Consider the following 27823-nt stretch of genomic DNA (forward strand, 5'->3'; position numbering starts at 1 on the left):
CCCGGTTCGGCGTCTTCTTTCACGCTCCATTTTCTCTGAACCCTCTCTAGTCCTTGATGGGTTGATGGATCTGCTATTTGCGTGACGACACGGTGTGGCCTCATCACCTCCTCATGGGCTCTTATGCTCTTCGCAATCCACAAGGAGGTCTGCTTGTCCTCATCATTGACTGGCTAAACTATTCTTAAGGCCTGTGCCAGTGCTAAAATTTGCTCAGCAACCATAAAGTCCAAGGCCCCCGCACCCAGGCCCAAGAAAGCAGCCAGGGCCATGAGAGCGCTTCTGTGGGCCAAGGTTGATCCCCCCTTCTTCCCACCGACTGTGAACTTGCACCTGACCATGTCATTTAGAATCTTTACTCAGAATCTTTATTTATCCTGGAGGAGTTTATTACACTGAATTCCACCAGCAGAGCCAATCACGGTTGCAATGGCAGTTGCATATTTGTCAGTTGCATTGCCTCGCATGTACACACTACATTGTTCAGATTTAAACTGAACGTTGGTTATAAGAATATGTTTGACCCTTTCTGGCAATAAAACAGGTGTTAAGATGTTTAAACACCAAACTGAAACCTTTTGCAAGGAATCATGTCTGCATTAACCAGATATTACCACAGTTTGGTGTTTATACATCTTCACACCTGTTTTATTGCCGGAAAGGGTAAAACCTATTCTTATATTTTGATCCTGACAAGGGACTTCCAATGATGAACGTTGGCTGCTTGCTCATCTTGCACACTTATATAACTTTATCCAGGAGGGGGCACTGTGGGTCTCACTTTCTCTGCTTGCGTGGGGAGATGTCGTTGGGAGCAGTTAGCGCTACGCTGCACTACGAACCCAGCCGCCCGAGTTCCATTCCCGCTCACGGCCAAGACCAGTGACGATTATCTGAACCGTTCTTGGGCCTCCTCCTGAAAGGTCGACTCAGCGTTAAAATAAGTACCTGGTCTGATGTGTCAACATCGCCACACGAGGGAGACAAAGGTGACCGGATGTGGCGCTAACCAGCATCCCCCTCGTGTGCCACAAGTGCCGGCCTTCACAGGTGCTCGCTAACAGCACTTACCCCAACAGTCTGTTAAAGGCTACACGGGGGATCTTTGCCCTGGTTTGGAGAGGGTGATCGCTCGTGTTGTTGGAAATAAGCCGAGGGTAAGAATATTATTCGGTGCTCGGGTTAGTTTGGTGGACCACCATGCAAATATGCATGTATGTTGAACTTATTTCGCATCGTACGTAGCCAACCGTGACAATTTGAGGCGTTATAACGTCAGTAAACCAATGTCAGAAAATGAGCAGATTCAGTCAATCGCCAACTTGTGTGTACGAGTCGCGATATAATCGAAATAGTTGTACAATGGGCAGTAAAAAAAAATACGGTGCTTTGTGAAGAAGAAAAAAAATCTAGCAGTTCCGTGGACCACTTCCCACAGCCTTTTCGGACCACAGGGTGGGAACCACGAATTAGGGCATAACGAATAGGGTTAACCCGAGGCTTTGGGTTGAGGTGAGGAGTCAGGCATGAATAGGGTTTTAACATGGGTTTATATGAGAGTGAGCACAGGGTTACGACTTGGGTTGGGTTAAGATTAGGACAAGGTCTAGAGTTTGCGTTCGGGTTATGGGATGACACCAGACCAACAACAGCATCTGCAATTCGCCACGAAGTGGCGGTGACTTACGGCATTTATTCCAGACCAGGTGCACTTTGAAGCCACGTGTCGAAGGCTCGCTGGCAAGAGGTAACGGGACAGACCCAGGTGCCGTGGGTTGACTGAGGTCATATGATACCTGACCTCGCAAGAGGGCAGAAGCGTGGTCACCACATCTACGCCTCTATATAGTTGTAATTACTGGCGAAACGTCGTACTCAGATTGTAAATGTTGTGGCTTGGCTCTCCAACAAACCGGTGTGATGTACTCGTGAAGAATTGGCACGTTCTGTGTACGTGACAACCCTTACTCGTTGGCTGTGTCGGGTGGTGGAGGGTTTTAACACATTTAAAAATGTACGTGATCTAACCCCAAAAAAACCCTATTATGGATGATATTGGTTGTGAAAGCCTACCACGTGTTAAACTGACACCAGCACTGATCCCATTCTCCCCCCCTCCACCCCCGTGTTGTCTCGTCGTCTCATCCCTCTGGCTGCAGGTGCGCACTTGGTTCTGTGGAGGAAGTTGTCCGCAAGCCACTTTTGGGGAGACTGCCGCCAGCACGGCGTCACTGTGTTCCAGTACGTCAGCGAGATCTGCCGATACGTCCTCAGCCAGCCCAAGGTGCCAAGTGTTGTCTCGTTAACGATCAATGCGCGTTGAAAATTGATCAAGCAATTGCGGGTGATAGGCCCTCAAAATAAGGACCATGTGTGTGGACATGTACGGCCCTTTTTGTCAAGGCACTGCTGCATGAGGAGGGCTTCTCAATGGCATGTGGGTCATGGGGTGTGGAGGGTTTGACCATACTTCAGTGAATTCAGTTCAGGAATTCAGTGAAGAAGCTCCTAAGCACGCGGAGCAAAATGTTAGACATAATGCCCAACGATACACGGTAACAACACCGAAAACACATCGGAGACAGTACAGCATAAGTGCCAAAATACCTACTCTGATAGTACACCACCTTATACATTTTCCGCATTGTCAGTGATGGCACACACACTATCATGTTCTCTCCATAGATGCTACGAAAACAAACTTTCGCTCAAAGAACATTCTTTTCCCCACCCTCCCTACCTCCCTCGCGTGCCGTGTCAAGAACAAGTTGGACCGCGTGCACTCGGTTCGTATGACCGTGGGGAACGGAATGCGAGCAGACGTGGGGGCGCGTTTTCTTGAGCGGCAAGGGGACGTGAGATTCTGCGAGATCTACGGCACCACCGAGGGCAACGTGGGCTTCGTCAACGTGGCCTGTGGCCGGGACCTGCCCTTCCTGCGTGTGCGTTGTAATTTCTCAGCCGTTGTTATTATTGTTGTCATTCCGCAGTCAAATCCTGGCTTCTTGCCATACCTCCTTCTTCGCAGACTGCCTGGACCAAGGTTAGCTTAGGGAGTGTGCCTGTATTTTGGGTGTGCTGTCTTGGGACGATGTTAACAAAAACTCAACACGTTCGTCAACAACTCTAAGCCCTTATAAAGGAAAATAGTAGAAATTGGTGATGTGTAGGGCAATGACCCTTCTTTATAGCACAAATATTTAATATATTTAAATTTTAAGGCAGCGTTATTAAGAAACGTTTTGAGTTTTTGTTACTTGTGCTAACACAGTATCATCTATAATCTATTTTCCTGGTTATTATCGACCCATAACACTCTTGACCACCATGAGACGGGAAAATGCTGCTTTAGCTGTTGCTGGGCATTTGGAGCTTGTTGAGTAGGGCCCTCCAGGGTTTGTTCAAATTAGGATCATCATGAGCAACGGTCGATAGGTAAGCCCTGGACAAATCCACAGGCATTTTACAAAGATGGACTTTGGCACGTTGAATATTGTATGATTAAGAATGCAAATGAATACATACCAAAAGACAAACATTTCTTTTGTAAGCAAGACATGAAGTGCAAATCAAGAAGAAATACAATACAAAGTATAATTTGCAGAAAATGAACTATCACAACTGTAAGGCAGCAAACAAAGTAATTTAAATCTAGTGTCTTAAAATTCACAAAAATGTTGTTTCCTGAGTGGAATTAAAGAAAGACCTAAAAATTATTTGTAAGACAGCCTTTGCCCCAGCAGTCAAGGATAACAACTATACCTTGTGTGGGAGGACTACAAGGGAAAGATGAGTGACCTTGAAATTGTTCGTATGGCTTTGCTTTATTTCAGCTCCTGATAAAGTATGCTCTGGTTAAGTATGAACATGAAAAGGATGGAACCGTGCGTGATGACAAGGGCTTCTGCATCCCCTTACCCAGAGGTGAGGGCACCAGACACTGGCGACTATATCTTAATAACAAGGCAGACACACCAAGATTGAATGATTCCTTGTTTCTGTCGATAAGGTGGAAAGGTGAGAAGTCTCGACCATGGAGGTGGCAGACACTCTGAGTGACCTGGACTTCATCAAGGAAGTCACAGTGTACGGTGTCACCATCCCAAGTTGGTGGTGCAGCTAATGAACGACTTTAAAACAAAACTTCAATGGAAAGCAGATTTATGAATGATTCAGCACCTGCTCACCTTCTTGCCACTCTTCTATCGCTGTCCTCGTGAACTTCACTCAGTGATTCCTGCTGCTCCCATGTTGGGGACTCAATCTTCCAGACTAATTACTACCTCAGTGGGCTTCGCCTGGTAGGGTGGGGATGTGTTTCGTTTTAATTGTATGTTTTTGGTTGATTTCTTTATCTTTCTTGTACTTTGCACTGCTATCGTGTTTTGTATCGATTGTTGTAACGTTCTACCTTCCCCTATTGACGAGCTTAATCAACGTTGATCTCATTTTTCCCCCTAGTTATTGAAGTAAAACATGTATCGGATCGCCCTCACCAAATGAATAATATGTTCGCATTATCTATAAGTGGTCATCAATCATTATGTAGTCAATATGATATTCATGGGAGTAACCACATGCTAAGAAACGTTTTATAGGCACTAAATACATTTATATTATTTTCTATTTTGTGATGTTATGAATCTTTGTCTTCACTCGTTGTTCTTGTTGATAATGAACGTAGTTAAACAAGTTATAAAAAGTAACACTTAGGCCTAGAGCAGGGGTGTCCAAACTTTTTGCAAAGAGGGCCAAATTTGATAAAGTGAAGATGCCCGGGGGCCAATAGTTCCTTTTTACATTTTTTTAACCACAAAAGTTAAGTGAAAATACACACTGTTATAAAAAAATTTCATTGTCACAATTACCTTTATTTTTCAAATGACAATGTAAGCAAATATAAGCCACTCAGGCAGACGTGAACAACTCTAAAAACACCATTCTTACTTTCATTCAGTCAGATAACATTGAGCAAACTGTCTGGAATACCTTAAATTTCTATGAGTTAAATATCTTTGCCTCATGAACATTTTAAACAGGAGTTACAAGTAATGCAAAGTGGTCTGTTATCATTAAACTTTAAATCAAGTGAAATTTTCCCCTGGCTTTTACAAGATCTTTCAGAAAGCAATAGTTTGTGTCACACCTACAGGTACATAACATCAACAGTTATAACCAAATCTTATTCAAGAGTTTAATAAAAACAAGTGCCATAAGTCCAAGTGCATTAGTGTGCTTTAGGCTTTTCACTGTTAATAGTGACAGATGTTACCGTTCAAAACACTCAATTTGAGATTGATCAAGGAACAGATAACTTGCTGACACTAATGAGAAGGGTGATACTGAGATCTAGATTTCATCTTCTTGGTTTTTTCGGTAAAGACACGTAAACGGGAAATAATAAAATACAAATAAAACATTATTTTATTATGTTTTATTTTTATTAGTTTATTATTTCCCTTCTACGTGACTTTACTGAAAGAATCAAGAAGATTAATCCCTGCAGTCATGAAAGCTTTAAATCGAAATCTAGATTTCAGTAAAGAGACCAGGTCTGGCTTGAGGGCAGTGGTTGAGATGCGTAAAATGCCACGCAAGTGGGAGTCACTCATCCTTGACCTCAATTGGTTCTTGTTTAAGTTCATGACTGAGAATGTTTGCTCACACAAATATGTGGAGCCGAATAAGCTCAGCATTTTCTTAGCGAATGACCGCATTTCTTTTTTTGCAGTCGCCATGGCAGAAATTACTCGAGAAGGGTTTGCGGCACGGATGCAGAGCCAGATAGAATTAGAATGGTGCTGTCACCGTGTGGTGAAAGGAGGAATTACATCTTTAAAGTTTTATGATTTATTAGACCGAAGCTGCGGGCCGTATGGAATCTGACCGCGGGCCGTGATTGGCCCGCGGGCCGGACTTTCGACATGCCTGGCCTAGAGGATTCTAACACCAATGTGTGTAATTATCAGTACAGAAATTGATGGGTAACCATCAAGACAAACGTTTTGAGCAATTCTTTGATCAGTTTATCTTGTTTTCAATAAGGAAAGTCCAAAATAGTAAGACAACTTTATACCACAGGTTCATTTTTTTATTGGATCATCTTTACGAGAGTTGTAGTTCTGGATGAACAGAGCGAACGCATAAACGCTTTGAACCTTAGTTTGAAACCATAAAAAAATATCACTATTAACCACCACCACTGCTTCTGATGGCTGCGTTTTTTGTTCTCAGATGACGAGGGCCGGGCCGGCATGGAAGCTGTGATCCTCGAGGAGGGCCACTCGCTCAACGGCCTGGAGCTGTACCGCCACGTTGTAGGACACTTGCCAACCTAGGCCCGCCCTTACTTCATCCGCTTGCAGGTAGAGATTGTCTGCCATGGAGCCTACAGAGTGGCGTCGCCGGATTGTGAGATATGGAGAGGCCTGAATCCAGCAGTTTGATTATGGCTGATCGTGATGGATGGGTGGATGAAGGGCTCAGGTCGATCCCCAACAGGGCTTTGAACTTAGAACCTTTTGATTGCAAGGCTTGCACTCAACCACTGTGCTACCACTGAGTTTTACAGTGTTAGATTTTTTGTCCTTCACCCACATCTCTCCGATTAGCACGGTTGACTACGTATGGTGCAAAAGAAGTACATACTAGCTCACCCTGCCATAGGAATGTAGACTTTTCACCACTTGCTAAGGGCTACATACTCCTGAGGATCACTGCCCCATGGTTACTTGAGTAGAAAAACTCTGGCTTTTGGAGTTATTTTCAGATCATGGCAATGTTGTAAATAATATTTGCTGTACATGCTCAAAATGTTAACATCATTACATAAACATATGGGCATTTGATACAATCTATACCAAAGAACAGCAGGCATTCTTTAGTTTGTTTACACATTTTTATTGTAATTTCTAAATCATAATCAAAATATTTATTTATACTGGAGGAATGCGATGAGCTACAAAACTCATTTTCACAGATGTCCAGCAGTGGCAGGTTTTATCTATGATTATTTTGTTTACTCGTAGTGTGTTTTCCTAATTATTTTACCATTCCGGATGTCACACCCTGAACCCCTTGTCATACAGGAAGCATTGGAGTTGACGAGCACATTCAAGCAGATCAAGACGCACCTCTTGCAGGAGGGCTTCAACCCGGCGCTCATCCGTGCGCCCCAGTTTTACCTGGACAATGCAGCATGCAGCTACACGCCGCTAACGCGACAAATCTACGAGGGCATCGTCAGCGACAAAGTGAAGCTCTGAGTGACGAGCGTGAGGGTTTTGAGCCAAGTCATTTCTCAGATGAGGGATCAGAATCAGAATCTGTATTCATCCTGGAGGAATCCGATGTGCTATGAAGCTCTTTTTTCATAGATGTCCAGTCGGGGCAGGTCAGTCAGAAGTAATGCCTCATTTTAATAATATAAGGCTGATATCTGACACCAGTTGAGATTTGTATTAATCCAGCTCAATTCCTGAGCCACTGCGCCAACTCAGTTTTTTTAGTCTTTTGTGTCATACGAAAACAGAGTTATGAGCGAACACCTACACATAATATGTAATGACAAATATCTATACTGCCATTTGCTGGCAACCTTGAAGGTAGGTGCCTTACAACACATGATGATCCTCACGCAGTCTGCATGTGCCAATGGTGGTCAGCGTGCTATGCTATGATCTCGGCGACCCTGATTCAATTCCTGGTCATGGCCAACTTTGTGGTGGGCGGTATCCTCCACCATTCTCTAACCTGCACTGCCCGTAATGCTAAATTATGGTCAAACAACCCCTGTGACTAATATGGAATTGGGAGGTTTTCATTCAGCAGTTGCTCGTTAAATGGATGTAACTTACAACTGAGCAATCTCATAGTGCTGTTGGTGATTACAGTCATGGCGCTTAGGGATATTCAAGATATTTTGTGCAATGCCACCTCAGCAGTTGCCTTTATGTGCAAACGGAATTTAAATTGTATGGCTTGAATCCACTTCTCCCAAAACTAGGTGGTGAGAGGGGTACCGCGGTGTAGAAATGTTATCTCCCTTGCTGGGTATGCAAGCGGTCGTGGGTTCGATCCCAACCCTGACGCCTGCTGTATATTGGAGTTTTCGTGTCTCTCTCCCTGTGGTTTCCCCTCCACTTTAGAAACATTTGTTTCGTTTATTTAGCTGCTATACATTTTCACGTGATAAGCACTTCGTTGCGCTATCATTTGTGACCAGGTCGCTTCTGAAAAAGAGCTAATAGCTGATCGGGTTGGACCTGCTAAATGAAAGTTTATAGCTTTATATATTATAACTGTTCAATAACTAAAGACTTTTAACCACAGGTGGTACCAATTTCTCCTCTGACCCATGGAATACAGACCAATGGGCATGAGGTTTTAAAGCATGTCCAGGCAGTGATAGTATACAGTACATTCCCAAATTAATGATATTTTATAACGAAATCACTTGACCTTTTTTTCCCCAATGACAAATGTGTATTTCAAGTTTAAAAACTATGTATCAGATAAAATTACATTAAAATTGTTTAGGAAAGAACATCTATCCATATGCCCCCATCATTCAGTACCCACAACTTGTATTACATCGCTTCCAAATAACATTTTGAAAATATCAATGGAGGCAGATCTAGACACTTTTAGGAGGCGGGGGGGGGGGGTGATCATAAAATCTAAAACTTTTTAAGTCAGGCCCTCAAGTAAATACAACATTATTTAGTGAATATCAGGGAGATTTCCACCATCTGGCACGAGAGAGCTCCTAACTCCTGGCCAGTGCCATGACCTCTAGACACCCTTGACTTGACTCTGATGGTCAAAGGTAGTCTCTTCCTCTCGCGTCGTCCTTGGCTGTTGAGCCCTGCAGCAGGTCTGTAGCAGCCTGCGACACGAGCCGCCAGTCCCGTAGCACATCCACCTCTGTGGTGAACTGAGACGTGATGGCGAAGCGGATGATGAGCTTGTCCCTGGCCATGGCTGGCGCCACAAACAGCTGCTGTGACTCATTGAGTCGCCTGAGAAGTGTCTTTGTCAGTTCGTTTGGGCCCTGCAACGAGAACAGGCTCAATATAATAAGGTGCTTGAATAAAGCAATATCTATTTTATTGCAGCCGTTAAACCTTTGTACATCTCAACAGGTTAACAGCGATGAAAAATAAGAATAGGTTTTACCCTTTCTGGCAATAAAACCTATTATTATTTTTCATACTTTGATATTGGCAAAATGGTCCCATAGATACGCTCACATCTTTCCTAGCCTGCAGCCATCTACATCGGTTGGTTGTCATCCACCGTGTTAGTCTACCACTCCACCAGTCGAAGAGTTCTGAGTATGAGCTTAACGGCCTTGCAGGCCACAACTGAAGGTAAGAGGGTATAAATGTGTAGAGGAGTAGAGGAGAGTAGTGGCGTCGTGTGCGCTGTCCAGTGTGATGACGTCACGGGACGTGGGGTCACGCGCGCTGGACAGTGCACATGATGTCACGTCTCCTAGGGTACTTAAGGGATACCCTGTGACGTAAGCGGGGTCACTGTGGGAACGGGTAGAGTAAGCAGGGTGAAGAGGGAACCAGGGGTAGAGACAGGGATCGAATAGGGAGTCTGGGGAGAAGCCGGTGGTAGCCGTAGAGGTGCTTCTCTCTCCGGTCGGTGAAGTCGGCAGAGTCCACGATCCGACACGAGAGAGACCGGAGCTAGCCAGCAGGGACCCGGACTCAGAGTAGGACCCCTAGCCCCTGGGAGTTGTGTACCCTGTGTATTATTGATAAGCTTTAATAAACCCTGGCGAAAGCCCATAACTTACCTCCGTCTCCGAGTAAGTCCGTCGGAACTACTCAACAAATGGATAAGAAAACTCAAAGAGTGACAAAGCCACAGGCTAGGTAACTAATTATATTCTCCTAGCCTTTTGCCCGTCCAAGGACGGGTGTATTTCAGTAAATCTGAAACTTGCAAGCGAAAAGCAGACCGCGACGTGATTGCATCAATTCGTGTGCAATTTGTAAGGCTGCGGTGACACAGACTTAATTCATTTAAAGGTTATAATTCCTTGTTAATCATAACGTCCTTTTTATGTCTATGTCTCAATAGCGTTACGGAGATCGCGTGACGTGAGGGTTCTGCTTTTGTAGTCAAGGTTGTAAGTTGATGCTGAGGAGGGGGGAGGAGGCACCTCGGCCCCCCATGTGGAGTGACGTCACCCGCTAATTACTATTAATGGAGGGGGATGTGTCCATTTGGAAGACATCACCTGTTCATGACTATTAATGAGGGGGGCTGGCCAACATGAAGTGACGTCACACGCAGGACACACAGACATTCTTGGCTCATTATAGTAATAAATTACATTTAAGATTTATATAGGGCCCTTTCCAGGGCACTTTACAATGCAAGCTAACGGCGGTACACAAAGGGGCAAAAGTGGAGCAACGGATGGGGTGGAGTGGCTGTCAGTGAGGGGGGTGATGGAAGGGATAGTGGGATAGGGGCTGGGAATGGAGCATAATGTTGCAGGGGTAGGGAAGGAGTAATAATGTGGAGTGTGATGGTGAATGAGGGTGACAGATGGGTGCAACGTGGATGAGAGGCAGCTGGTTATAGGGCACATGCGTGAAGTGGTAAGATAGGTGGTATGGCTGGACATGGATGAGGGTAGGTGAAGGGTAGTAGGGGCAGAGGTCTGGTGGCCGGAGAGTTAAGCTGATTGAGGAGCACAGTGGATGGCTGGGGGAGAGATGTGGTTAGGTGCACATAGAGAAAATGAGACGTGGGAGCCGGGTCAGGAATTAGGGTCGTAGTAGGAAGTGGACCGGGAGTGGGTTAGAAGCGGGGGAAGGAACCGGTAGGGGTGGAGGCAGTGGAAGTGAATAAGTGATAGAAAAGAGAAAGGATTTTGATTTAAAGCTTTCGTGACTGCAGGGATTCATCTTCTTGGTTCTTTCGGTAAAGTCACGTAGAAGGGAAGTAATAAAATGATAAAAATAAAACACAATAAAATAATTCTCACAACGTTTCGTCCACAACGCATGCAGCCATCCTCAGGTGAAAACCAGGTCTGTCGAGGCGACAGAGTCTAAATGAAACAGCACACGAGCTTGGAGCATATATATAAGCTGGGCGCCTTGACAAAGGAATTTGCATATCAAGAGGAATTTAGCATATTTATGGGAAATGCTGCTGCAGTTGCTGCTGCTGCAGTTGCTGCTGCTGCAGTTGCTGCAGTTGCTGCTACTGCAGTTGCTGCTGCTGCTGCAGTTGCTGCTGCTGCTGCAGTTGCTGCTGCAGTTGCTGCCTTATACATTTTAATATAACACTATGTATTATTCTACCCACCCTAATGTGTATCACACTGCTATATATTCACTATACAATTACGACACCATACACTACTCTGTACACTGCACCAAGCATACAAATGCCACACCATCTGCCACTATACACTGTACCATTGACCGTCGTGTCAATGGGTGAGTGGTGGGAGGAAACTTGCAGCGGAGCAAAGAATCCATTCCCTGCGGAGAATACAATGCCAGTGAGTGGAACGCGGTCTGAAAGTCACCGTAAACGTGAACACAATCAGTTAAGATCAGAAATGGTTTATTATGTCCTTCCAATGATTACTAAGCCAGAATCCATCTTCTCGGTTGAAATTGTCTCTGTGTTTGTATATGTGGATCGCCTCATGAACGAATCTCTCATGATAGCCAGATGGCTTGCAGATAACCTCTGTCTTGGAGAAGTCAATGTCATGTGAGCCCACTGAATTGTAACAGTGATCTGCCACAGCTGAGGTGTTTGTCCTACCGTGTTTCAGGTCTGCTTTATGTTCACGGATGCGGTCCGAGACATGTCGTTTGGTTTCTCCAATGTAACTGCTACCACAGAGGCAACTTAGTTTGTAGACGCCAGGGTACTGTATGTCTGGAACCACATATTTTACAGATGGGACCAGATCACGGATCTTATGTACTGTGTTGAATCGGACCTAGATCTTGTGTTTAATCAGGATTTTGGAGATCTTTTTTGTGACCCCAGCAATGTAGGGTAAGGTGATGGTCTTGAAAGGCTCCTCAACAGGATCCTTCTTGATGGTTGGAGTGATGGCCTTGCGGATTGTGTAGTTGGAGTAACCATTAGCCTTAAGAGCTTGGCGTACGTGTTTGAGTTCACTGCCAATGTGTTCCTGGTCGGAAATGCATTGGGCTCTATGGTATGGAGTCTTGATGAGGGAATTCTTCTGGGATGGATGGTGGTGGGAATCCGGTTTTAGGTAAGCATCCGTATGGGTGGCTTTCCTGTAGACAGAGTGGCTCATTGAACCATCAGGTCTCCTTTTAATTAGGACATCCAAAAAGGGTAGCTTGCCATCTTTTTCGACTTCCATGGTGAATCTGATGGCTGGGTGTATGGAATTGATGTGGTCGAGAAATTGGTCTAGAGCAGGCCGGCCATGTGGCCAGATGACAAAAGTGTCATCTACGTACCTCTTCCATAAGGTTGGGCGTTGAGTGGCAGTCTTGATGGTGTCAGTCTCAAATTTCTCCATGAAGATGTTGGGGTGCCCTCAGTTTGCTTGTAGAAAGTTCCATTCCAGGTGAAGTATGTATTGGTTAAGCAGTGTCTCACCAGGGGGGGTACCCCAGCATTCAGTCCTTGATGAACCAAGTCTTCAATGATTGCGATGGTGTCAGGTACAGGAACTTTGGTGAATAAGGAAACCACATCAAAACTGACAAGCAGGTCGTCTGGGGACAGGGCAATCCCCTTGATTGTCGATACCAGGTCAGTAGAGTTTAGTACCGCAGAGGTGGTTTTTCCAGTGAAAGGCCGTAGGATTTCAGACAAAAAACGAGCCAGTTTATAGGTGGGGGAGTTGATAGTAGAGACAATGGGACGAAGAGGTGTATCTTCTTTATGTATCTTTGGCAAGTCGTATAATCTTGGTGGCCTGGCTGCAGAAGGTTTCAACGAGAACTGTTTGGTCTGATCAATTAATGCGGTTGAATCAGAAATGATTTGCTTGGTTTTAGAGACAAGGCTGTTGGTGGGGTCTCTTTTTATTTTTGTATAGCTGCCATCGTTGAGTAGTTCTTGGATTTTGTTGTTGTATTCTGTTTTGTCCATGATGACAGTGGCATTGCCTTTGTCGGCTGAGAGGATGACAATGTCATCCCTCTTTTTTAATTGAGCTAATTCAAAACGCTCATCTTTGCTGATGTTGCTAGCTGGCATCTTAGCGTTTTTGAGGGTTGCAGAGATTTCAGATCTTGCTACGTCTGCAGCGATGTGACTCAGGCCCTTGAGAGCTACATCTACTCTAGTAATTATATCATTAACTGGTATGTGTCTAGGTGTGACTTCAAAGTTTAGTCCTTTAGCTAAAACGGATTTCAGGCCTTCAGAAATAGAACTGTTACTGCGATTAATTACGACTTTGTTAACATCTAGCTTTTCAATGTGTGGGTCCGGTTTCTTGTTTGAGAGGCGATCGAATTTGGAAATCAAGTTGTCCTTACATTTGGTCGACATAGCGGCAGCTGAAGAGGCATTTGTATGCTTGGTGCAGTGTGCAGAGTAGTGTATGGTATCGTAATTGTATAGTGAATATATAGCAGTGTGATACACATTAGGGTGGGTAGAATAATACATAGTGTTATATTAAAATGTATAAGGCAGCAACTGCAGCAGCAGCAGCAGCAACTGCAGCAGCAGCAGCAACTGCAGCAGCAACTGCAGCAGCAGCAACTGCAGCAGCAACTGCAGCAGCAGCATTTCCCATAAATATGCTAAATTCCTCTTGATATGCAAATTCCTTTGTCAAGGCGCCCAGCTTATATATATGCTCCAAGCTCGTGTGCTGTTTCATTCAGACTCTGTCGCCTCGACAGACCTGGTTTTCACCTGAGGACGGCTGCTTGCGTTGTGGCCGAAACGTCGTGAGAATTATTTTATTGTGTTTTATTGTTATCATTTTATTACTTCCCTTCTACGTGACTTTACCGAAAGAACCAAGAAGAAAAATAGAAAGGACCTGAGGGCAGAGCAAAAGGAGGAAAGCGAGGGGGAGAGTCTAACGTGGAGACCAGTAATTAAAAGCGTTCCATTGCATCTGCAATTTCATGGGGAAAAGCTGTAAAATCTCACCTGGAGACGAAACACAACGAGTCCCAAGTTGCTCTTCGCTGGAATTTCGAAGTGGGGGTCTTCCCTGACAAGGCTTTCAAAATACCTTGCAAGTTTATTGGTCTGTAGAAAAACATACATCATTGATATACCCCTTCCACAATTAGTATCAGTAAATATGATAATTGTTTCAACTGTCCTGAGTGTCAGTGACTAGGAGCACGTGTCACACGAGGCCCTCACCCTGCGCACGTGCTCCTGCAGGCCGTCCAGCCCGAACGAGCGAATCACAAACCACAGCTTGAGCGAGCGGAAACGCACAGTCAGGGGGATTTGCCAGTGCTGCACGAAAACACCACCCCAATCATTAACACAAATTTCACAGCACAATCATGTACTGTACTTGGCATGAGGACAGTTGCTGAATCATGGTGGGTGAAAATATGAGCCCCCTTCATTTAATAGTGCTCATTAGCTCCCTTGACTACTTGATATGGGCCCCCATGTCCACCTCCCGTCCCTCCCAACTTCCACAACGTTCCCACATATCTAAGCAAAATTATAAAGGCTTGGGTGTCACTGGTTACAGCAAAAATGACATTCTATATGTGTTTTCTTACAGAATGCCAATAAACATGTTCAATACAACGGAACCGCTGTTAAATACATCAGAATACACTTTCATATTAAGGTCAATTTGTTTAGCTAAACTATTCTTTGGTTCTTTCGGTAAAGTCACGTATAAAGATAAAATAATAAATTAAATAATAGCATACGACGTTTCGATTGAAACACAAGCAATCATCATCAGGTATAATGAAATAGCGACATAAAATCTAACCAGAAAACTATAGACAGACATATAAGCAGACAGATATCACCAAGATACATAGAGCGAGCAACACAGGTACAGAGAGGGGTGATCGTCTCTGTGGGGTGGCCTTAAATAGACAGAGGGGGGCGGAGGCAGCGAGAGGGAGGGGTTAGAGACAAAATTTACATGTCAATGAGTACGAGGAGACGCGTAGAGAAGTACGCAGGCTTAGAGGGAGAAAGAAACACACTAAAATTAAATAACCTAGCAAAGTATCGAAATGTTATGTAAAACGACACAGAGAGTCGGTCAACACACAATTAACGCATAGCCTGGTCGATTACGTATTTCAAAGATTGCTAAGTTAGAATTTAAGTGTGAAAATTCCAAAGAAAGACATAGCTAAACTATGTTATTTTAAAGAGAGAAAGCAAGATTAACCAATTTTATTGACATCTTGACAAGATGGTGCTTTCTGATGTTATCTGCTGTGTTCTCAGAGCAAATATACCCACTTAAAATGTTCGGGTATGTTTGTGAAATTATTTAAGATTGTATGAATACGATCATACTCTTTGCACCAAGAATATCAGAGCTGTTGGCTTGGTACGCCTAGACATAATGTAATGGAGCATACACTGTTCCCTTCCATGAATGCATGCCATTATATGAACAAAACATGTTTAGTGCAGCAGATTCACCCACCATGAAGTCTGTGACCGAACCGGAGTGCTCGTGCTGTAAGTAGTGCGGCTCCACGCAGAACGTGCTTTGCAGACTCCGCTTGTCCACCACCCTGGCACAGTGAGTCGGGCTCTTAGCGTGCGGTTAAGTGTGGGAGGCTGGCCAATAAGAGACATGCAATTACGTAGTTGAACTATGACAGTTGGTTCAAAGAGGTGTCAGTGGGTGGGATCTCTTTAATTCAATGCCCTTGTAGCATTCGAGAAACCGATCAGTCGGTTGCTAGTGGGGTGGGAATGCTGTCACGGCACTCTTTGGCACTTCACTTCCGAGAAGACAGGAAATCGAAGCATATTAAACAGGTAAATGTCATTTCCAGGTCATATAAATATCTGACATTGAGCAGTGAAAAATAAAATCCAAATGAACAAACCTTAAGAGTCTACATCATTAGACCTCCTTTGCCAGTACCAAAATATAATAATAGGGGTTTTCCCCCTTTTCTGGCAACAAAACTGAAACCTTTTTTACGAGGAATCATGTGTGCATTAACCACAATACTTGTGGTCAAAATGCAAACAAAAAACACACTCTGATAATATATGCATTGGTCCACACCCTATTATTATATTTTGGTACTGGCAAAGGAGGTCTAATGATGTAGATGCTTACCCGAGCCCTCATTATTTTGATAGTGCATTGTCTTTGAGCTGTACGCCTTTTGGCGTCCCCTGGTCTAGCACCAATTGAGACGAGGCACAAAAGAAAGCCGTCTCCGGTGTGGACCAATCAGTTTAAAGGACAATGCATATATTATCAGTGTGTTTTTTGTTTGCATTTTGACCACAGGTATTGTGGTTAATGCACACATGATTCCTTGTAAAAAGGTTTCAGTTTTGTTGCCAGAAAAAAAGGGGAAAAACCCTATTATTAAACCTTAACAGCTTGTGTTTCGTGCAACAAGGCCAACACGATCTTGTCCAAAACGTATTTTGCACGATTCACGGAGGCCTCACCAAAATATGGCGCAGTCCAGGTTGACCATCATCCACTTGCCCGGGTTGACCACGAACGAGTCGGCAAACTCGACCCCGCGCAGGGGGTCACGCAGCTCGGGACACAGGAAGGCAGTGCCCGCGTACGCCGCGTCCACGTGCAGCCAGAGCCCCTCGTGGCGACCTGAGTGGATCGCAAGAAAAGCAAATAACCGTGTTTCACCCTGATGTTTGGCTCTTGCTTGTAAAAAGGTTTCCTAAACTAGGTCTAAACAAATTAGTTACAGTAAGCAAACATTTAGCTCCTGCTTTTAAATGGCATAGGTAAGGACTTCAGTTTGTGTGTATGTATGTTGAACTTCTTTCGCACCGTACGTAGCCAACCTTGATAATCGGAGGTGCAATTATAACCGTTATGAACTTAGGGTGTTAGGAATAAGAGAAATTCAAAGACCAGATCTCACAGATTGGGCCCAGTTCAGCCATGTTGTCAAACGCGCACACGCCTGTTGTGCCAAGGGTTGCGCACACCTATACACGCACGCACAAGATGCACGGTGGTGAGAGCACGAAAGCATTATACACACGTAGTTATTTTACCAAGAGAGCTATCATCATCTGAGCCATACTGTTCGTGTTGCATATGTAGTGTTGCAGACTCTGGAGACTTGTCTTGGAGGCACACTTGTTTATTATAACACACCGTACGGGAATACAACTAATGGCTAGCGTGCCTGACACCGGTCACGCTCTCGGGTCCTCCGGCTAACAATTACCTAGGGGAGGCTATCTAACCCGATTTAGCCAGGGTGCGGGTCCCAACCACTGGCCTGCTCAAACCCGGCCCTGATAAGGACGTCGGGCCAGGGGTTCCCAGGGTCCTAGCTGGGCTGCTCCGTCCTCTCTTCGCTCCGTCTTCGTACTGGACCCCGAACCTCTGGAGAGGTCCGTTTATATACGTTTTTCCCACCGAGGAGCGGGGCTGTGTGGGATCCAGGAACACCCCCGCAGCCCCCACCCGTTGGGAGGGGCTGTGTGGGATCCAGAAAGACCCCGCAGCCCCCACCCGTTGGGAGGGGCTGTGTGGGATCCAGGAAGACCCCGCAGCCCCTCCTGCTCCGGGGCTAGTGATACTGCAACTGACCCTGCAGGTAAGTGTCTGCAGTCCCTCCTCGTTGCCCCACATAGCCAATTTATACCTCTATACATATATCCTGTCAGCTTACATGGCTAATTAGCAGGTAAATTACACCCCCATCATGTATTTTGTTCCATGCAAGTGACACCAAGTACCACATCTAATTGAACCACACCAAAGCCAACATTTAAATTAATGTGGAAGTCGTTGCATCCTTGTCATGTTCATATTGTGGCCTGGTTGTATTACAAGGCACTTTCTTGCAGCATGACTGAATGAATGGGTTTTCCAGAGCACGTGATGTCATCAAGTTATGTTGATAAGTAACAGTTGCTATGTGTGTGAAGCTTAAAAGTTAAGAATCTTTCAAACAGAATCAATACAGGTACTATATGACTATTGTGAACAAACATTCAAGCATGTGGTGCAGAATCTCAATAGAAATACAAACCCCATTATGAGTAATTCAGTAACTTCTAGGCAGTCAAACACAGTACTGTACGACAAGTAGGTTTCTGACATATGTGTGGAATTTCAGTGTTTTGCCTTGCATGTGTAGTGTCTTGAATCACGGACGAATAAACTCCTTTGAGGCACACACTGTTTATTGCCTTTCTTTCGACAAGGTCCCTAACACACAATGGGGTATACGGTCCCCTTACCCGTTAACCTGAGGTACAACCTCCGGGCTTGGTGGGATCTACACACAGCCTACCTGCTAACCTAAGGAGGTACAGCCTCCGGACTTGGCGGGAACTAGACCCGAGTCTACCCGCATAACCTAGCGTCCTGTTGCTGGGACCTAGGGGAGGCTAACTGACCCCCCGCTGGCTCGGTTGGTCCCCGATCTCTGGTCACGCAGAGCCTAAGCCCTTAGAAGGGCTGGAAGGCTTGGTCCAGGGTCCTATCTTCTTCAGCCTGGGCTTCGGTCTTCGTGTGAGTCTCTCAGCGCTCTGGCTTTTATACTGGTTGGTTCGTGGCTGGGCTTGTCCAATCCCACGCTACTTTGTGGACCCTTCTGATAGGTTCTTCCCAATCTGTTGTTTGAATCCTCTTTCACCTTATCTGACCCTTGGCCGTTTGTCTGGCGGTAATCTGTGATTACGATCCGCTCTCACCTCTCCCTGACCCCGGCCGTTTACCGAGGGAGGCAACACTGTACCGTAGGTCCCCGAATAATGAGTAGCTATCACCTCTACACATGTGTAGGCTCTTAGATGTTCCAGTATCCTATAAACATATGAAAATTCTCTAAAAACAAATTGTCTAATTTGCCCCAGACACTCAGTGATGGGGTTTTTCTGGGTAATCCAATCAAGTACAGTACTGTAATCATAAATGTTGGTGCACATTGCATCGATAAACAAATTCACGCTTGGAGTTAAGTAACTCACGAAGAACGGGACAAGTCCCTGTGCTCGGTCCTCCTCCACGGCGCGTCGGAGCGTCTCCCCGCGCAGCGAGAACTCCAAGTCTGTGGGCAGCGAGCGCAGCCTCACCAGCGACACGAGGCTCGCCTTCAGCACTGACGAGTGAGCCTGGCGGGAGTCAGAATTCACCTTCATTCGTATTCTTTAATTATGTATGGATATGTTGAACGTCTTTTGCACAGTCCGTAGCCAAAGTTACGAAAATAAGTAGAAGCAGGGAGCATTTTCCACACGCTCTGATTGAAGCATCATGCATCAAAAGCGTACGATAATGCTCAATATTCTTCTCTTAAAAGTACAATTTGTGGGGTGAAAATATTAATTTTAAAACATAAGGTGGACACGGGCATTAGAGAGTGTAGACTGGCACACCTGGTCTGAGGTGTACCCCACAAGTCGTGAGCTGAGGAGTGCGTCATTGCCGACGTCTTGGTTCACATCCCCGCGTAACTGTGTAAGAGCGCGTGTCCGTGCCGCCAGGAGGGCCAGCATGGTAGATTCGCTCACTGAGCTCTGTTCAACAAAAACGCGCACACACATTTTTGGGATTTGTGGAACAAATTTATCCATTAATAATTATAATTGATCTTAAGTTGAAAAAAATGGTCCACTGACCTTGGAGGCAACTGTGCTACACACGCAACAGTATGTCACTATTACATTGCGGTTAATATGACAATTGCTATCACTTATTTATATCAATTGGCCCCTTCCAGCATTCAAATCTCTTCTCAAACACATCACTTCCAACTTGTATTTCCCACAGCGCCATCCTATCAATTATCCTGTCTGTCTCCACTCTCCACCCCTTAAATGTTTGCTCCTAATCTTTCTTGCCTATTTTGTTAATCTGTTTATCGTTTTAGATGTATTTAGATTTTAAATGTACTGCTTTGTAAACCAAAGTGTTGCAAATATGATGATGATATAGATGAAGGACCTGTATGACTCCACCTCCACATCCATCTGGGTGATCATGTCGAAAGGTGTCAGGGAGGGACAGCATGTTCACCAGCCAGTCCGTCATCACTATCTGCAGCTCCGTGGAGGCCGGGTTAGATGCCTGGCCCAAATCACGCAACAGTTACAAAACACAAACGGTCCCCTTATTACCATAGTTTTAATCATGGTGTTGGAGCTGCTCAATAACCAATAAAACAAGGTATTTTACTTGAGTCAAATAACCTACCTACAGTCTCAGCTTGCAAATAAAATTTGTATTGAATTTGTAAAAAAAAATGTTTGTTGCACGTGTTTTTTTATTCTGTAAGTAAAAAAATCTGAATATTTTTTTGGGCCAGATTAAGTCTTTCTAGATTTAGTCTGGCCATGTTTAACATTCGTGGCAAGCAATATCCGATCTTCCCTGGGCCCCCCTATTCACTGAATATATATTTTTACTTACATACCTTAAAATATATCCATTAACACGTTTTCTTCAACATTACGCGATTTTATATAAAATGTATATACTTAATTCGCTGTAATGATTGTGTAATAAACTATTTAAACGATTTAGCAAATGTTTTCAAACTTTAGTTAAATTTGTACATTTGTATTGTTACCCTTGCATCTTGTTTTCTCAAAATGTTTACAAATGTCTTCATTTAACTAAGATGCATATCTCAAAGAGTTCCCACATGATTTTTGATGGTTGTTCATCGATCTGTTTAATATGTACTGTCACTTATTTTGTATGCACCTAGCCTGGCACAAGCGCTGTGTGGTGACGTCACCGCCACTTAGTGGTGAATGGTCGTTGCAGTCGTTATGCAAATACGGCACTTTTACACACAGACGTACCCATGTGAAGCCGACACCATTCATCCCAGTCGCCAGCATTTCACCAAGAAGCGATGGGTACGAGTTGAGTGCCGAGAAATATCCATGCATGTGTGGGCTCTGCCAGTGCACAATCTGCATGCACGCCACAACTTGCATTAATACAGCAGAAATTAAATAGTGCTCCGATGTGTTTTCAGGTTGCACCACATGTTGTAAGGCATGATCTTGGCTTGATCCTATCTTATTCACGTTTCTGTGGCTGGGTGCATTACCCCAGGAATGATGAGCCGCTCCACGTCCTCAAAGATTCTCTCCCAGGGCTCTCCTTGCTGCGGGGGGCCAGGGGGCAGCAGGGGACGCAGGTAGCCGGGCCGCACGGATGGGTTTACAGGCCGGTCACGTAGCCCAGTTAGATACGCGGCGATGTAGTCCACCATCTCCTTACCTGTGCATGAAACAATGCAGTACATACTTGCATGTGACCATTTACTGAATCAAAGCTGCATCTGAATCTCGGTGCTTCTCTGTCGCACGATGCTGCTTCTCTGTACAACGTTTAAATAAAATCATGTAAGTGACTATGGTTGCTAAGCCTGAACAACAGTCCTCAACAGCTCTGGATTCACCAATCATAGCATCAGCTGGGAAGGTGAAGCAGCGGCGGGATATGGACAGGACACGAGGAATTTGATATTTGATGCAGACTCCGATCAATATGTTTAATTTTCTTTATGCAAGCCACCCACTTTTATTCAGCACATCAAATTTTACTCTTTCTGGGGTGACAATAATTCATTTTCTACTTTTGAGTGCAAAAAAAGTCTGTACGTTGAAACACTTTTTTTTACTTTTTATATGTGTAATGGGTTCCGGAGACACTTGTAGAGGTAATTTCTTTATTACAATACAACACTCCAACAGTCCTGATACTCTGTTACAACCTAGGTACACAGCCTAGGTACACAGCCTAGATACACTACTCTGGCTACGCTCTGGGGTCCTCCGGCTACAATTACCCTAGGGTAGGCTAATTGACCCGACCGAGCCAAGGTGCGGGTCTGGACTCTGGCTTCCTCGGAACTCGCCCTTACAAGGACGTAGAGCCGGGAGTCCCAGAGTCCCACCACTGGCCCTCACAGCATCCCGGCCCTTACAAGGACAAGCGGGACGAGGGGGTCCAAGGTCCTAAGCTGGCTGGTCTTGGGTCTTGAACTGCGACTGGCCCCGATCGGCCAGGGAGCTGCCCTTTTATGCCTCGTCCCCAACGAGGGGTGGGGTTGTGTGCGCCCCCAGATATCCCACAGAGCACACACAGCCCCCCCGTTGGTGGCGCCAAGGGGCTTAAGCGTCTGGGTTGCCTGGGATCCTAGTGCCTGGCGCCGAGGGCTTATCTGCCTAGGATCCAGTGGCGGCTCCTGCAAAATCTCTCAGGGGGCAAATGTCTGGATGATTGATAAGGATAAGGTCCACCCATGCAATGGATAAATTAACAGCTTAAGCATGTAAAGGCAACTTCACTTCTTTAATATTAATGAAAAATAAAGTGACTCTTACAATACATCTTGTTTGTTTCTATACTCACTATTGAAACAAACCACTCAAGTTTCTTTTATTAAAGATTCCACTAGGTGGCGACAAATTATATTGTTGGATGAAACGTACTTACGTATGATGACGTAAGCACATATGATGACGTAAGCACGTTAGGGCGAGCCCTCCCGGAAGCCATAGAGAATGCATTGCAGCGCCCCCGTTCGAAAAAAAACATCTTTGAATGTAAGTCTATGGGACCACTCGGGGCGATTCTCAGCTGGAGGGAAATCGCCCAAAAAGAGGCGGTACTCCACAGAACGTAGCATGACGCTGATTGGACTATATCCAGAGGCACAGTGACGGCTAGCGTGACTCTGTGGTTGAATGACATTGGTGGTGCGTCGCCCAATCGCCCTAATGAAGAAACCGCCCCTGCTAGGATCCCAGAGCCCCCAGCAGCCCCTCCCTCTTATGGCAATACATATGTATAGAGCGCCTTACCTCGATGCGCTTTACATAGTTTAAAAGAAGTGTAATAAAGGACTCTTGCACTGGGTCTGTCTCCGTTGTCCTTCATTGTGGTTCGTACAACTTTGCCCGCACGGCGTCTCGCTCAGAGTCTCCTCCGTCTCCCGCTCGGCAGCCCCACTGCTGCCGTCGCTCCCGCAGACTTGCTGCTGGCTCACAATGCAGCCCCGCTGCTGGCTCTTCACTCAGCCTCTCTGCCTCCGACCTGCAGCCCCACGGCTGCTCTCTATGCAGCCCTGCTGCTGGCTCTCCGTCTCCTCTGTGCCCGGACACCGCTGGCCAACGGTGCCGAGTCCCGACCTGTGGCGATCACGCCACTTTCCACCTCCTGCCCTGCATGGCCTCCTCCTGTCTTTATTCCCACACTCTCCCCTAGCCCTTCCGGTTCCTGCCCTTAAAAGCACTCCCTCTCCCCACGTGACCCAACTTCTCCCACCTGTTACGTCATATCCGTGAGGCCGTTTACGCTCGCATTACAGAAGTAACAAAAATAAAGTGATTTAGATGGCAAAGGTGTGCAAGGGCCGAGGAATGAGTGACCGTAACAGGAGGCACTTGGAGGTCACGAAATTGCAGGCGAGGGACGGGAAGGAGTGGAGGGGTGAGGGCAAGAAAGAGGATTGGAATGGGCCATGGAGAAGAAGTGAGTTTGATAAGAACACTTGTAAGGCACATACACTCGTAGTTTACTTCTAGCCTCTTCCCAGAGTCCTCTCCTCTCAGTCCCCGCCATTATGTATCTTTTGGGTTTTTTCTCCAAATTCCATTTTTCGCGTCTTTAACTATTTTCCTGGGTGTGATCCCCTGTCCCTTGCATGACCTCTGCATCAGAATCAGAATATTTATTTATACTTTGGGAATCTGTTGAGCTATAAAGCTCTTTGTCACAGATTTCTAGCAGGGGTGGGTCAGAATGTAACAACAACAAACAATACAAAACACTAAAGGAGTTAAAAATATAGGAGAGATAAAAAAAATTACTTAAATAATATACAAATGCAAATAAAAAAATGCTTACCAGGTAAAGCCTACTGAGCTATTATATTCTACTTCAGAAGTGACCTTGCCAAAAATAATAGCTCAAGGAAGTGGCTTTTCACGTGGACATGTATAGCAACAAAATAATTATGTAACAGATTATAATCTCTGTAGTAAATATTATAATCTGTTACATCACCTCAGTGTGTCCAAGCACGCCCTCTACATGTAAAGCATATTCAAGTGTTGCCCTTAAGCATGACTCTTGAGAGAATTACAATAATACACGTCAGTTATCCTGGTTACCATTGAAATTGATAAGCTATACTGTACTGTAATCCACAAGCATTATACAGCACAGTACGCCCCTGTATAATATAATACAAATACATAACACATTTGTAATGCTCGTAATAAAAATGTGCGTTGGTGAAAGAACGTAATTTATTCCGTATATGACAATAGTGTAAATAAGTATAAATAGCTTTTTAAAACACGTTCATTCGGAGTGGGAAGGTAGGAAATTGGTTGGACAGCGCTGCAGCGCATTCGTGCGATCCGTGTCACGCGGCACAAGCTGCTTGGGGCGGCGCATCACGTGGTGCTGAGCCCGCCTGAAGCGCTCTATGAAATACAAATCGAGGGCGTGGCTATGCACAACAGACAGACAAATAATTCCTGGTGGGCAGTGTGGAACTGTTGTTCCTACCTGTATAATGGGGCACAATGTATTTGCCGTTATCCTGCAATATAACTTTGCTGAATTATCAACATGCAGTCCACGATGCAATACATTAGTTCGAACATATTTCGGTAAAACGTGACATCTATCATGTTGATGCAGAGAACATAGATTGAGAAGCGAGCCCAACGACCTCTGTAGTAAATGCTATTGAGAACAAATAAAGTACAGTTAGTCCCCGAGTTACGATGGTCCGACTTACGATATTTCGATCTTACGATGGCGATACGACAAAATTGCCATCAACAACCTAACATCGTTAAAGTATGCAGACGACGGACATAATCTTGGAGAGGACAGTACAATATGATACGTTACGATACGTTAAATGCATGTGTGATACGTAGCTTCAGCGATTTCATTTTAAGGTTACCACGATACGATACGTTCAATGCATGTTAAAAGTTTTTATAGCAGATACGATTGTTTCCTGAAAAAACTTTCTATTAAATTGCAGTTCATATACGTAGGCTAAGAATTTACCCTGTTTTTTACTTTACATTTTACTGTGCAATACAGTATTGTAATTAATAAATACATACAGTATATAGTTTATACAGTACGGTACTGTAAATTGCTCTGTTTTGCTAAATTATCACCATTCTTTAAGACTCCTGGGTAGGCTATGCCATTCTCGACTTACGATATTTTCGACGTACAATGGGGTTGTCGTAACGCATCTCCATCGTAAGTAGAGGACTACCTGTACTGTACAGTGGTCCATTAATGGCGTTCCATTCATTCATATACTATAACTCTTCAGTTCATTAATGGAGTTCATCACTTAAACATCTGCCTTGTAACTGTACTTAAACATACCACAACAGGTGCTCAAAACCCAGTAAATTTGCAACATTGGGCCAACGTTGACCCAACGTTCCTCATTTAATGGCTACATACCTATGCAGGTGTAGGGGTGTTACGGGAAGGAAGCGGACAAGTGCACAGGAGTGTCTACATCCACGTCCGTAAACGGTTGCTGCTCTGGGGGGCTGTGGAGAGATGCTGTAATACCACGCGGCCCCGCTCCTCGGTGGCAAGTTGGTATAAAAGGTGGGCAGCGAGACAGCTTGGGGAACAGTGTTGGGGAGCTAAGGAGCGAAGAACCAGTGAAGACTGAAGACCGGGCAGATAGGCCCTGGAACTCTTCTGACCCACTGTCCTTCTCAGGACCGGGCAGAGCAAGCCAGTGGTGCGGCCCCAGAGCCTCAAAGCCTTCTTCTAACAGCCGGGTCTGTCTGGCTGGGTGTCGTGACCTGTGCCTTGACCAGGGCCGGGTCAGATAGCCTCCCCTAGTACCCTTAGCGGAGGACCTGGGAGCAGAACAGTTAGGCAGATAGCCTAGGGGTGTATCCCAGTCCAGTACGGGTGAAGGGGCCGTTACCCCTTCCAGTATTGTATACGTTGCCCTGTGCCGAGTATAAAGTTATAATAGTGTGCCTCGACTACACCGTCTCTTGTCGCTTGTGAACCCACTACACAGGTGTTGATGCAATCCGGTGGATTGTGGCATTAGTTGCATATTATGACTACTGATGGTTGTCGGATATGCGGAGTTAATATTAATGATGTATGACATGTGATTATTAAATGTTCAGTCCAAACTGGATGCCAAAATAACATTTAATTCTGAATATGACGCAACGCAGAAGAGCTTCTGATGATTGGACAAGGGCACTGTGATACCATTCACATCATCAGTACAAAACAATAGGGTGGACCTTAATACTTTGTAGATATGTACATGTTGCAAAGTTTATACTAACTACATGTTTCTATTATATAAATGTTGGACAGGAATACAGTATAAATACTAAAGCCGATTTTAGACTGATGATAACCATTTTCTGTTGTCGACATTTAAAAAAAATTTTTACAGGAGTTTACCAATCCACGTATGTATGTTAATCATGGCCGGTAATCGAGGTCAGTTCGCCCGTGTCAAAAGTACGTTTAAACGCTCGTGTTATAGATGAACATTTAAAAAAATTAGGACCTATAGCATTTTCCTGAGGATGTTCGGAAGGCAGTGTCATTAACGAATGTGATTAGAATTTGCATAATCTAACTTTGGTTTGGAGTTTTAACCAAGTAAAATGTATTTTATTTCTTAATTTTGTACCTCTGTTGTGTTTACTGTAAATGTTTTTTGTTTACAATGTCAATTTAAAAAATGTAAAATAGTGTACTTAATTGCCACTGTAAATTCGCACCTCCGATTAGCACGGTTGACTACGTATAGTGCTAAAGAAGTTCAACATACATGCCATTGCAAGTGGTTATTTAAAAATTCTTACCCGTGCGCCTGTATTTCTTCATGCTTTCCCATTTCTCTCTTTCCAAATGTTAACCCTGACGTGATTATATACTCTTTCCAAGTTGTGGATGTAAACCTTACATTACAGGATAGCTGACAGGTTAACAATTACATATTTTATGCACCCATAAGTCCAAGCATATTTTATGCATCATATTTGCAACCACTATAAATCGTTAAAAGTACTCTATACCTATGTACAATAATAACCATAAAATACTACAACTTCCATGTAAATCATAGACATATTGCAAACTTGACAATACTGTATGCCTGTGTTGTACCTTAAAACATTTTTTTCTTTTATGCTGTACTGCCATTGTTTTGCCCTTAGAAATTACACTTTTGGTCTCGATAGATTATAGAGGACATCGAGGCATGGAGAGAAAGTTTGACTAATTGGTGCCATGCTTATTAAGAGAAATCAACTCACCTCGAACTTTGTACTCCTCGGCGTCCATGGCTGTGGCAGGCTGGTGTTGATGTAGATGCCGAGTTGGTAAGTTGGCGACTACACCTCAACTGTTGCGCTGTTGAATAGACTGGTAAACTCAGATTAATTATAGAACGAGCAGCTGTTGACGTGCAGTGGGGGCCGTCGGTGTGGTCTGAAAAAATGTCATGCCCATGTATTTCCCGTGTACATTTTATATTTGACAAAATAAATAATGAATGCTCGGTATTCTATATCGTAGGTTAAGGTATCAGCACACATTCCACAGAAATAGTACCAGAACGTTTGGTCTGTCCCG

At 44.6% G+C, this 27823-nt stretch overlaps 2 protein-coding genes across 4 annotated transcripts; one reads left to right on the forward strand and one right to left on the reverse strand.

Annotated features, from left to right (window-relative positions):
- The first annotated feature begins 1362 nt into the window (after positions 1-1362).
- LOC144950244 (long-chain fatty acid transport protein 2-like) lies at positions 1363-7265 on the forward strand. Its single transcript, XM_078880305.1, has 6 exons — positions 1363-1369; positions 2160-2284; positions 2763-2942; positions 3834-3924; positions 6235-6317; positions 7089-7265. The coding sequence occupies exons 1-6, from the start codon at positions 1363-1365 to the stop codon at positions 7263-7265; spliced, it is 663 nt and encodes a 220-aa protein (XP_078736431.1).
- Positions 6070-27689, reverse strand: LOC144930975 (histidine decarboxylase-like). Of its 3 annotated transcripts, XM_078854797.1 has the most exons (12): positions 27505-27689; positions 21246-21418; positions 20992-21105; positions 20129-20251; positions 19561-19701; positions 19153-19296; positions 17085-17151; positions 16642-16804; positions 15647-15737; positions 14371-14469; positions 14149-14250; positions 6070-9052 (listed from the first exon to the last, which is right to left on the reverse strand). In XM_078854797.1, exons 1-12 carry the CDS (start codon positions 27530-27532, stop codon positions 8822-8824), a joined length of 1476 nt encoding a protein of 491 aa, XP_078710923.1. In that variant the 5' UTR covers positions 27533-27689; the 3' UTR covers positions 6070-8821. The 3 variants fall into 3 exon arrangements, with proteins under 3 accessions (XP_078710923.1, XP_078710925.1, XP_078710924.1); XM_078854799.1 differs by lacking the exon at positions 20129-20251; XM_078854798.1 differs by lacking the exon at positions 14371-14469.
- Between the last annotated feature and the right edge of the window lie 134 nt (positions 27690-27823).

The sequence above is a fragment of the Lampetra fluviatilis genome, chromosome 3 (assembly GCF_964198595.1).
Source record: "Lampetra fluviatilis chromosome 3, kcLamFluv1.1, whole genome shotgun sequence".
Lineage (NCBI taxonomy): Eukaryota > Metazoa > Chordata > Hyperoartia > Petromyzontiformes > Petromyzontidae > Lampetra > Lampetra fluviatilis.